This window comes from Onychostoma macrolepis, chromosome 23, assembly GCF_012432095.1.
Source record: "Onychostoma macrolepis isolate SWU-2019 chromosome 23, ASM1243209v1, whole genome shotgun sequence".
NCBI lineage: Eukaryota > Metazoa > Chordata > Actinopteri > Cypriniformes > Cyprinidae > Onychostoma > Onychostoma macrolepis.
Window position 1 is genome coordinate 10475599 of NC_081177.1, and position 12951 is coordinate 10488549.

General features: G+C 37.8%; 1 protein-coding gene across 3 annotated transcripts in view; it reads left to right on the forward strand.

Moving 5' to 3' along the window:
- plxna2 (plexin A2) overlaps positions 1-12951 on the forward strand; it is a 209177-nt gene that overhangs the window by 161584 nt on the left and 34642 nt on the right. The window contains exons 17-21 of one of the 3 annotated variants that reach the window (XM_058762507.1): positions 1971-2064; positions 10099-10143; positions 10289-10528; positions 10711-10854; positions 11878-12112. In XM_058762507.1, the coding sequence (XP_058618490.1) occupies positions 1971-2064; positions 10099-10143; positions 10289-10528; positions 10711-10854; positions 11878-12112 (758 nt within the window). Of the gene's footprint in view, positions 1-1970; positions 2065-10098; positions 10204-10288; positions 10529-10710; positions 10855-11877; positions 12113-12951 lie in introns of those variants that run through there. The other 2 variants (XM_058762508.1, XR_009268738.1) reach the window with 2 other exon arrangements.

The window sequence follows — 12951 nt, forward strand, 5'->3', positions numbered from 1 at the left end:
ATTCTTCAGCTTTTAAGAACTGCCGAGTTCTCTGGTAGTGGGTGGAACTAATGCACAAACGACAATCTCTAGGTGTCCATAGAGGGTTGATAATATTTACAATAATATATTGAATTTGATAGGTGTCTCACATTGTCCCACAGAAACATTAAAATAGTCTAGATTAGTGTACAATGTTTTGTAATAATAATTTATTCTATTTAGTGTCATTTCATTCATTTAACATATTTAATATTGTGGGCATCCAAGTTATTTGACATATTTGAACTTTTTTACTTTGTTACTTTTTAAAGTAACGCAAAAGTTACTTTCCCTGGTAATTAGTTACTTTTGTAATGATGTAACTCAGTTACTATTTGTGAGAAGCAAATATAACTAATAGTTACTTGCCCAACACTGGTTATTAATGAAAATGAATAAATGTCTGACTTTTGTTTTCAGTTAGATCCTTTCATTTAAAAAAAAAAAAAAAGGATTTACACCATGTAGGGGTGATCATGTGGATGGTTTTATGAAAGTAAAGCTTTTATAAGCCACTTCTGAGACCCAAAATAGGAAGTATTTCTTGCTGCTGAAGCCTTAAAATACATTTTCACAGTCTGTAGAGTATGTCTCATGTCTGACTATAACTATTTAATGGACAAAAAAAGAAAAAAATACATAATTTGGGTAAACTATCCCTTGGAATGATTTTTGAGTATTTCACTGTACAGAACTGGACTGATTATACAGAGCCTCAACATTAATATCAAAGTGCTGCACATGATTATATACAGTAATAAAAAATGAGACAGAAATAGAATGTGCTGTGAATGATTATATAAGTGGTGCTGAGTTACAGGTCCATTGCAAGCTGTTAGAGAGAGAAAAGCAGAAAGAAAATCTCTTTCACCAGATCTAACACATAGATACACAAGTACATATTATCATGCCCACCAAATAAACATTGCATTGCGCAAAGGTTGCTCTTCCATGGCTCCAAAGATTTAAAGGGATGGTTTACCCAAAAATGTAGATTTTCATCTTTAACACCCTCATGTTGTTAACCTGTATGACTTTTTTTCTTCTAAAGAGCACAAAAGAAGATACTTTAGAGGACATTGTATGTAAAATTATACAGCGGAGTATAATTTTTTGGAACCAAAACACATTGGATACCATTGACTTCCTTTGAATGGACAAAAAAAAACAGTTCTCAAAATATTTGATGTTGCATACATAAATATACAGGTCATATAGGTTTAAAACAGATGCAGGGAAGTAAATGATGACAGAATTTGTAAAAATTTTGGCCAACTATAACAGAGTTCACATTAATATTCAACATGAAAGCATGAACAGTCTCAGGTGTTTACAGTAAAATATTTTCAGAAAAATGAAAGATGAGACAGAAACAGTTCTGACTGTTTTTATCTTTCTTGTTTGATCATCTAGGAGCAACAGTTGAGATACTGAATGAATCTCCTATGTGATTTTTCATTCTTGTGGGCGAGTGCCCCATGCCAGGGCATCAGTGGATGGGGTCACGATGCTGTATCTGTTGTACCAGAGCGTTGCCACAGTGAACAAAACAGCGTACGAGCAGCGCCTGGCTAATGAAGTGCTCAAGAGTAAACAACTGAAACACCTAGAGCTAGAGCTCCTCACCCATTCCACTCCCAGACGCTCGGCTCTTTTGTTGTGCTTTATCAAGCCATGGACATTCCCAGAATGCTAAGCAGGATCACCGCTGCTTCTGTTCCTTTAGTGTTTTCAAAGACGCATCTAGTATGTTTGATTAAATCTACTGAAGCCGGTTAAAAGCATCTTTAATCAGGACCTTCTCAAAAGCTTATTATCTTCTAAGCACCACATCACAAAGAAACAAGTTTTAAGGGCAGTGTTTGATTCAAGTGGAGATGAGTTACTTCTGTGTCAAAGTTTTTACGTTCACCCTATTCACATTCATGCCATCTTGTGTGTTTTTTTAGCGGACACACGCCTCTGGTGGTGACTGGGACTAACTTGGATGTCATACAGGAGCCGAGGATTCGGATCAAGTACGGCGGGCGAGAATCTGTAAACGTGAGTAGCTTCATTTGTGTTATCGGTGCTTCCTCAATTATCCGCCCTCACTTTTGAAATGACCTTAGTTACCTGAGCTCAGGGGCTTCTGAGAGAACGGCTCTCTCGTGTGAGCTGATATCTCACGGGGGCCGACGCGATGAAACCGAATCGTATCAGTTCGACCTCGGAGATGCACGACCTTGGGAAGTGGGATGCTTTGTCTGCAGTTTCAGTTAATTATCGGTGACTTTCAGAAGAGAGGATCACAGAATCTGCGCACTGCCTTTTTTGGGATGCATTAGACTAATTTCTGTCTTTTCTGTTGACCCATGGAGGCGGGATCCATCGTGACTCACTGCCACAGCTCCAGAAATCTCATATATCTCCTACCCACAAGCCTCTGTGTGACCTCTTTTTCAAGCTGTGTATCTGTAATTTCGACTAAGTACCCTGCTGAATTATTCAGTCTGCGTAAAGTAGTGCGGATGAGGCATTTAATGTGAGCATTTTACTTGGCTCATACCACCTTTGTCGAACTGGAATTTTTGGCCATTATTTGCAGAATTCAGTATAAAACCAGTTTCATCCGAGGCGGTATTGGTGGATAGTGGCCAGTTAAAGAGGGTTGTATTGGTTAATGGGTTTTAAAGGAAGATGAACTGCTGACAGAATGGCTTGGTCAGCATAAAGACATCCCAAAATTAATAAGGCCCAAGGGCTGAGTAGTCGGTACAAATTCAATTTGCTTGGCACTGCAGGGGGTCCAAGTTTAATTAATGGAATAGGATTGGTCAGTGTGGTCAGACAGAAAGATGGAATAGCCAGTGGCGTCTTGTATCTTCTATTGTATTATTCTGTTTTGATTTATTTGTATTATTTTGTAAATGTAAAGGATACAGCACTGTATGTTAGCAATCATGTTTATACACATATGTGTTCATATATAGTGCTGTCAAATGATTAATCGTGATTAATCGCATCCTGATTGAACGTTTTTGTTTACATAATATATGTGTGTACTGCGTATATCTATTATGTATATATAAAACACACACACATGCATCTATATTTTTAAGAAAAATGTCACGTTTATATTTTATATATATATATATATATATATATATATATATATGATATAATTTATATGAATATAAATATGTACACATAAATACATGTAAATATTTTCGAAATAGATGCTGTATGTGTCTGTCTATATACAGTATGTATATATATATACCGTATTGAGCCGAATATAAGACGACCCTGATTACAAGACAATCCCCCATTTTCCAGATGTACCTTTTGGAAAAAGGCTTTTTGAAAACCAAATCTTTTTTTTTTCTCTCTCTCTCTCTCTCTCTCTCTCTGTAAAACACATTTAAAATTAAATTAAATAATTTTTCCTATTTTAATTTTTGTTTTGAAAGTATAGTAAATACTGTTAAAATATACCAACTATGACATTGAAAAATATTTGATATACCATAAAAATAACATGTAGCCCATCTGAATTACTGTATATAACATTTAGATTATCCATCTCATAGTAGCTTGCCAAAATTTGATCAACAGTAGAAGTGAAATCTTATTGTAGTCCTCAAATCTGGGTACTGTCTTATGTTTTAAAATCACTTACAGAGGAAGTTTGGTCACATCACATCAGACTAAGATTTTTGGAGAGGTGCACGTCAGGTACGGCGTAGGTTACGGCGCAGGCCTGTGTGTCTCTGCGTAGGCTACGGCGTAGGTTCGACGCAGAAGTATAAATTGGGCTTAACATGACAGTCACGATCGTGCCGCTGTAAGTTTTTCTTTTTCTTTTGTTTTCACTCGCGATCTTTACAACACACATTACATACATATTTCATGGCACACTCGTTTTATGCGTTTTTGGCGCCACCTATTGTTGTGGGTGTATTACTGACATGTCAAAGTCTAGACCCTGAATATAAGACGACTGCGTTTTTTCAGATGCATTTCCAAGAAAAAAACATTGTCTTATATTCGGGTCAATACGGTATGTATATGCTTTTGATTGTATAGACAAACATGTGAGTAAATGACAGAACTCTACCTTTAAAGGTAACAAGAGAGAGGGTGGAAAATGCTCATAATGAAACTAAATTAAGAGTCAAAAAATATGATCGGACTCAATGTACAATAGGTCTCTGCCTGTTTGCGTGTCTTTAAACAATATATATAAATAACGTTTTGCGAGTGTGGAAGTGTTCAGAACAGCACTAATCACACATTCTCTTCCTTCACTGAGGTGAAAGCAAACTGCTATAGTCGTCCTTCCTCTGTTCCCGATAGCATAACTGCACTTCAGTCCCCAGCTGTACAGATGTACCCGTGTGCGAGTAGTTCTCCTGAAAGTCACTTTTAGTAAAAGAGACACCGACTGCGCAATGAGGAGTGACAGAAGCCCCGCGTTCCTCCACGCTTCACAGAGCCCAGAGCTCTTAGAGTTCTTAAAGGGACTCCTGAAATATGTTGTGTGGGCGCTGTCTGATGTGTCAGGTGCTAGTGCTGTCTCTTTCTTTCTTTCTCTTTCTTACTTTTTACAACAGAGTGAATAAAACTGGGGTAGACAGAGAAAGGTTGGCTTTCGCCTTTTAGGCATGATCACCAAAGACCCAACTGGCTTTGATTCCCTGCATTTTTATTAACCGTTGAGGTTTTTTTTTTCATCCATCGTTTTCCTCTGTATTTTTGGGGAGGGAGGTGGGGAACAAAACAGCCACGGAGTCTGGCAATCAGAGCCGAGCGCCCGTCAAGGCAGCCTTCAAACTGTCATTTGCCTCCTCCCCAAATTGCTTCTCTTCCTCCTCTCCTCCCCTCCCGTTACCTGGCGGGGTTCTCAGAAGCCGAACGAATAGCAGACAATTGCCTTTGTGCATCCTGCTGTACCTGTCACCAACCCGCAATTGAGACATTAATCATTTTCCTGATTATAGCTAAAAGATTAGTTTTTCTACCTTTGTCTTCTCTTGAGGAGGAGAAGAAGAAAAAAAATCACTTGACACGTGCACCGGTGGAGAGATTCGGTAATGAAGTCTGGAGACGGATTCCTAAAGCGTTGCGCACCGCTATCTGAGCCGATCACAAAGGCACTTCAGTTTTTTCCTTCTAAAACGAAGCGATCAGACACTCCCACCAATCAGTGTCAAAGACCTCCCCAGATACCTCAGATAAGAGCACGCTCGCAAAAAAACCAACATGAAGAACATGAACTATGGATGATAAAAGCATCTTAGCATTTAACAGAGCCACAGGCGTTTTTCTACAGTCGTGCAGATGCTTATAGTTGTTCTACATTCGCTCTTATTTCCAGCCGTCTCATTTTTTTGCCATTGTATGGTTACACGCGCATGTACTTGAAAAACAAAGGGCATAATTCAGAGCTGGTGGGCAGCTCTGCTCAGTCATTACCATGAAATGTTTTATTCTCCTGTGTCAGTTTGCTGTGGTGGGTTCAGAAGAAGATATCATGCTGTTCATACTGTACATCACCTCCAGAGTTTCAATCGAGCAGAGAAGGCTCATGTTTTAAAGGAATAGTTTTATATATATAAATATAAATTTTATATATATAAAACTATGCACTTCGAAATTTTTGCACGTTAAAAATAAATACGACCTAACATTGTGTCAGTCACATTTACACACGCATCGGACTCAGCGTGGAAGGTTTCTGTGCATGACGAATTTTTAGGATGGTGAATACGAAAAAACACATATGAAAACTTTGCACTTAGTGGACCTTAAATGTAAAGGATTAATTCAGCCAAAAAAAGTTACACTTTGTTTTGTGTTCTTGTTACAGTGTAATTATACATTTAAGTACTGAGTAGTATTAATTAACTACATGTACTTATTAAATGGTTAGGGTTTGGCTTACTTGCATGTAATTCTGAATAATTAAGTGTTATCATAATAGTAAAGTACATGTAACGTGTAACAATGACACGTTAGAATAAAGTGTTACCAAACAAAGTAAAATCTGCCATTGACTCACCTTTGTGTTTTTGGACCCCATTGACTTTCAGTGTTTAAATACTGTATTTGTGTATATATAGCGAGAGAGTCAAATTATATTTTATACAATACATTTTTAATTAAAAAAAAAAATTATTTTTAGCAATCATTCCAAACCTGTGTCTTGTTTTTACCAACAATAAAAATCAGTGAGGTCATATGGTGTTGTTTTTGTACTCAATGATTCTTTTTGTATGGACACAAAACAGTTGGAGCATTCTTTAATATATCTTCTTTTGTGTTCCACAAAGTTGAAGAAAGGCATGCAGGTTTGGAACAAATAAGGATGAGCAACTGATAACAGACTTTTCATTTTTGGTTGAACTATCCCTTAGAGGCATTAGAAGCATTTTCACTTGAGACAGATTTTAGCCAGGGAGCACCATCTCTATGCAACTCTTTGTCCTAGAGCCGAAGAGAGATGTTTGGATTCATTAGTTTAGGCAGGTAGGACTGTGCTTTGTGCTGAGTCATGTGTCAGTCCATGGAAGAACCTGAATCCAATTATTTCAGAGAGACAGAAAAGGATCCCAATTATTTCCACAGCCAAATACCTGCAGCTACTGCAGTCTGGTCATGGAAGGACAGGAGAGGAACTCGGATGTTATTAGTCTGGTGCAGGCCCTGAAGTACAGCTATAAAAAAAAACATTTGGTTTTGACCCACTCGGTATCTGCATTTCCTTCTGCTTACAGCAGGTGTTATTTAAAATACAATTAAAACCTGCTAATTAAATCCAGCCATGTGGAAAGCTACATTTTTCCCCACTGTTGGAAAACTGGTAGCTTGATGTGGGCGGAAGTGAAGAAACAAACTGGTACAGCAAGACAAAATGTGACAACAGCCAGTGCGCGTCCAGCCAGTTTGAAACAGATGGCATGCAGAGGCAGCGCTAGGCTTTTCCAGGCCGTGCCAGGCTGGTTATGGCCACAGCATCTGTCTCTGACATGGCACTGCCACTAACGGACAGAGAAACACACATACAGTTCAATTGCATTAGACCCTTGTTTTGTCCTGCTAAGCTGGCCAGCAGCGTTGTGCGGCATTTAGAATGGCTTTTTAATTTAATAGCACAAAGGTTGTAGGTTCAGTGTTTGGTAGGGGTTGTCCACGAACTGGAGAAGTGCTGGAACATCCCTCCGCTGTCATCACTGTCGTAAGTAATAATTTAGTGCTCACTTTTATGCTAAGTGACTAACAGTACACTTACTACAGCAACAATATCCCTGAAGCCAACTGGTTTAAGTGTCTTGCTCAAGGGCACAGTGGTGGTAGTTCATGGATCATCTCTTGTGGGCCTGCAACCTTCAGTCACTTAATCCTACATATTTTATACATCAATGCTGAATTTTTATAATCAGAAATACAGTAAAAACAATAAATATTGTGGAAAAATATTACTATTTAAATGAACTGTTTTTTATTTGAATATATTATAAAATGTGATTTATTCCTGTGATGCAATGCTGAATTTTCAGCATCATTATTCCAGTCTGATACTTCAGAAATAATTCTAACATGCTGATTTTGTGCTCAAGAAACATTTCTTATAATTATCAATGTTGAAAACGATTGTGCTGCTTAATATTTTTGTGGAAACTTTTATACTTTTTGTTTCATGATTCTTTGATTAATAGAGAGTTCAAAAGAACCCTTACTAAATAAAAGAAATATTTTTTAAAGAAAAATCTTACTGACGAAATATTAATATTAAAACCTGTTACTCTCTGCAAAAGGGATCTTTTTTTACTATGTTTATAAGTAAAAAAATGCATTAAAGCAATTCATTAAAATAAATGCTCTAATATGATTAGCATGTAGGCCCTAATATCATTTAATGTTTATATCAGAAGTATCTTGTCATTTTTCTGTATTCGGTGACTGATTGAAACTCCTTTCTTTTTCGCTCCGCTAAGAATTAGTTTTTCGACAATTTGACTAGATCTGCATTTCCTCCGTGCCCTCTCAGTTACCTCACGTGGGGAGCTGTGGAGTGTGTAATGGGATTACAGGTTTTGATGACAGTGTGACTTTAGAGTTATTGAATCCCATTCATTTTTAACCAGATCCAGTCCCTCTGAGCTGCAAGAGAGCTTCTGTTATCACGCAAACATTGTGCGTAATGTGAAGTGCCTACAGAAGAGATCTGAGGCCACGGCGGCAACGTCAAATGTTGTTCAAACCTACATGCTGTTCAGTCAGCTGCCTCAGAGTTGTAATTTTGGAAGCAAGTTTTCTTTTTTGTGTTTGACTTTCTTAGAAAAATGTAGTAGGTTAGTCCTTCTATAGCTGCTTGATATTTTGCGCTATTTGGGGATGTTCAGGCCTGGTAACCAGAAGGTTGCAGGTTCAATCCCTAGTTCGAGTTTTTGAAGAATATGTACTGTAAAATAAACTTTCAAAGGTACAAAATGTTACCTAAATGCATCCAAAAGGCTGTGTTTTGCTTGTGTTTGTGCCTTATTGTTCTTTCAGGCTCTCAGTTCGTTCCAAGAATCTGGCCTCAAGGACGAAAACATTTTCTTCGTAGTGTTTACTTGTAATAGCACCGACCTAGCAAGCAAGTATAAGCCAATACCAGTTAATCACTGACAAGAAAACCATCTCAATCTCAAAATCGACAAATATCACTTATTGTACACTCCTCAAGAGCCGGCTGAAGAGGAAGAGCGAAGGAATGAGGAACCAAAAGCTATGGAATGAGATGCACCCTCGATCTCGCACAAATCAAGTTTGTGTGGTCAAAATGAGTTAGTATCGATTGCGGCTCTGGCTGCGAGGAGGCGAGATGCGAGTAGGAGGTGTGGTGCTTGCTGGTCCTGCTTTGCTTTGAAGATATTTAGCTCTAATTAAGTTTCTCCCCTGAGTGTCGGGGAGAAGAAAGAAATGAGATGAAAACCTCCCGGCACAGTCAGAGTTTCACAGCAATCAATTTTGTTGTTCGAGCGTCAGCGCTGCTCTCTGCTACTCCGAGGGAACGGTTCAGTGCCCGTGCACGTAGACTTGAGTGCATCCGTCAAGTGTGACTGCTGATGTTTATGCGGTACAGATCACAGTTGTTGCACACTTGAGGTATGAGAGGGCTGCAGTTTGCATCATTTCAGCTTAACAATGTAATCACATTGGATTCGGGGCCTAGCGCTTAGAGATACACTGAGCTTTGTTGCTTGTGTTGCAGGTTCCAGTCAAACTCTAGACCATGTTTGATCTTTCTGTAATTAAATTAAACCTCTTTAAGTACTATTTTTGTCCATAGTGAAAATATTTTCATGCTAATTAATGACATTTTCCATTACTTTTTGTTATCATTGATTTTTTTTAAATAGTTTCTCATTAGATTCTCATTATTGTAGTACAGTATTTCTTAAACCTGTTAATAAATTAATGTTAACTGAAAACAAACACCACTATGATGTATTTGCAAGTGTTATTTTAGTATCATTGATATACTATTATATTTTTGTTACTGTTTTGAATTTGTTTCATTTTTTTTTTATTAAGTTGAAATAATGTTTTAGTAATTTTGTTGTGTTCTTTCTCTTTTTTTTATTTGTTTTTGTTTCATATTAAACTATATATGTATTTATAGTTTTCATTAATTTTTATTTAATTTTTAGTTCATTTAGCACTTAGTTAAACTAAAATAAAAAGAGAATGATGCCTTGGCAACTAGTGGAAATAAAATGAATTTATGATTTTTATAGTTTATTTCATGTTCATGTTTTTAATGTTTATTTTATTTCAGGTAACAATTTTAGTGTATGTTAATTGTATAGTATTTTTTTTTTCTTTCAGCAAAATATGATTTTTTGCCCAATAATACGACCCAGGCATGTTCTTGACAGGTTCTGCTCTAGATATGCAACTCATTTCTATCTTGAAGAACAAAGTCTCATAATAATGTGTGATATGCCGAGTCGATCAAAAGAGTGTAATTTACACTTTTAATGTTTTCTCTCTTGAGTTTATTCCTGATTTTTGAGTTTAAAAGGTACTCTTTTCTTTGTTCTCCAGCTCCGTTGTTGTCTAACAAAAGGAAACGCATCTGCAGTCTTTTCAGTTCAGTAAAACACTTGAAAACAGATGGTATCAAAGGGATCTTAATGGGAAAGAACTGAAGTGAGATGAAACAATGAATAACAATTACTCTCGAAAAATGCTGATGAAAATGAAGCATATTTCTCTCTGTCTCTCTCATTTCCAGGTGTGTAAGGTTCTGAACATCACGACTATGAGCTGTTTGGCTCCCTCGCTGACAGCCGAGTATAGGCCAGGTTTGGATTCAGTCAAGCACGCAGACGAGTTTGGCTTCATCTTCAATAATGTGCAAGCTCTTCTAGTGTACAACAACACTAACTTCATGTACTACCCAAACCCTTACTTTGAGCCTCTCAGCACCAATGGCATCCTGGAACAGAAACCTGGCTCACCTATCATTTTAAAGGTATGTTTATCCTCACGCTCGACCTTTTGACCTGAGAGCTGCAAATCAGACTGTTACTATATAAGCATATGCAATGTATCCTGAAAGATCTGTTATCTATAAATATTTATACAGAAATATTAAGTAGTGTAAGCTTTTCAAACATATCTAACCGTCAATCATGTTTGCGGTGTGTGTATTAGGGTAAAAATCTGGTTCCTTCGGCCTCTGGAGGAGTGAAGCTTAATTACACTGTTCTGATAGGAGAGACTCCCTGTTCAGTCACTGTATCCGAGTCTCAACTGCTGTGCGAACCACCAAATCTCACCGGCCAGTACAAAATCATGGTAAGACATATGCAAAAACATGTATATGTCAATTTTTTTGAACACATCCACATCAAATCGGTCTAGTTTTTCTGTGAAATATTTTTCAACCCAGATCTAAACCATCTTCATAAGTGGTTTGAAATCTGATTTCAGAAACCCGTCTCAGTACACAAAAGAGACAGTAAAGACATTTAGAATGTTACAGAAGATTGCTATTTCAAATAAATCCTGTTCTTTTAAACATTCTATTCATCAAAGAATCCCAAAATGCATCAGTTTTCACAAAGATATTAAGAAGCACAGCTGTTTTTAACACTGATCATAAGAAGAAATAGTTCTTGAGCAGCAAATATTAGAATGTTTTCGGAAGGATCCTGTGACACTGAAATCTGGAGTAATGGCTGCTTAAAATTCAGCTTTGCCATCATAGGAATAAATTATATTTTAAAATAGAAAAAAAAAAGTTATTGTAAATTGTAATCATATTTGACAGTGTTTTATCAAACAAATGCAGCCTTCATGATCATAAGAGACTTTTTCAAAAACCATCCCTAAACATTTGAATGTAGTTAATAGCTTTTTCCCCTTTCTGCTGTTTTTGTAAAAGAAAACAGTCAGCTCTAATAATCTGATGAAAAAAGGAGTCTGATTTCTGAGTTTTGTACATGCTAGAAAAGCCCTTTAGTGCTTGTTTACTAGATTTGAGACCTGTGCTGTTGAGGAGGGCGTTAAATGTTCTGTTTAAACACTCATTATTTACTATTGTTGTACCGCTTGTTGAGACGCAGACCAGACCTTCAGCAATGCCACAGTCTTGTTGCTGTCACCAGGTTCCCTAGAAACAGAAACCAATTACTGTTAGTGCTGCCCAAAACTCAACACAATGTGTATGTGTATGTGTTTTTCTAGATTTTTGTTGGTTAGGGGAGTAAGGTATATTTTTACACTCTGTATCTCTGTGTGTGCATATTTATGTGTGTGCATTTATTCTTGATTGATTCTCATGTGTATATATATATATATGTGGTGTTGTTCTCTCAGGTGCAGGTCGGTGGTCTGCATGTGTCCCCCGGCTCAGTAAACATTCTCTCTGACAGCCTCCTGACTCTTCCTGCCATTGTCAGCATCGCTGCCGGTGGCGGCCTCCTTCTCATCATCGTCATCCTTGTGCTTATTGCCTACAAGCGTAAATCCCGCGAGAACGACCTCACACTCAAACGACTCCAGATGCAAATGGACAACCTGGAGTCCAGGGTCGCTCTGGAGTGCAAAGAAGGTGAGAAAGACACGGCCATCACCCTTTCACTATGTTGCGTTATTGATTATTTGTGTTCATTTGAGAGAAAATAATCTCATGTTTCTAACAAACCACACAACATGACTGTGTGAGCCAAACTGAGTCAAATTTACACTGCATTCAACATACACATACTCTTTTAGTTAGAGAGAGAAAATTATTCTGTTTGGGGATTGCAAAACATCACAGGATGGATTTGAAGTGTCAAATGTTTTAAATATTAGAACATATGCTGTTAGTTGTGTTTGTTCTAATGTCATATTCTTATTTATCAGATTGCACCAATTTAATCTTTAGTCAAAGAGTGATACGACATACATCAGCAATTGAGGGTTTCAGGTGGCTGACAGATAAGTGTTTCTTACACACAATGCAAAAGAGAAAGCGTCCCTGACCTACGGTTAGCGGGTTTGAGAGGATGAGGTTTGTGTTGACTGATTCTGGAGCCGCAAGGAATTTAAGATGCAGAAGTGTTAAAGGGGCAGATCGAGTTCTGCACTCCATGAACGCCTGCGAGAGAGTGAGTTTAAGATGAGAGAAAAGGCACAGAGAGAGACGGCGGGCCAAGATGAAGAGGAGGACAGGTGAGGGGAGACGATAGAGTGAAGGCAGAAGGAACATTCCAGAAAAGAGGAATAAGGAAACGTGAGGAGAGAGAGAAAGAGAGATAGATAACTCCCTCAGGGAAGAGTGCTGCCCCAGGCTCTGTCAGAATGGACCCAATTAAAGACATCCCACCTCCAGTCTCCAGCAGCAGGGGACAAGCACTTCAGCAGCCTGCAATTTACTCTCTGTGTGTGTTTGTGTGAGTGAGAAAA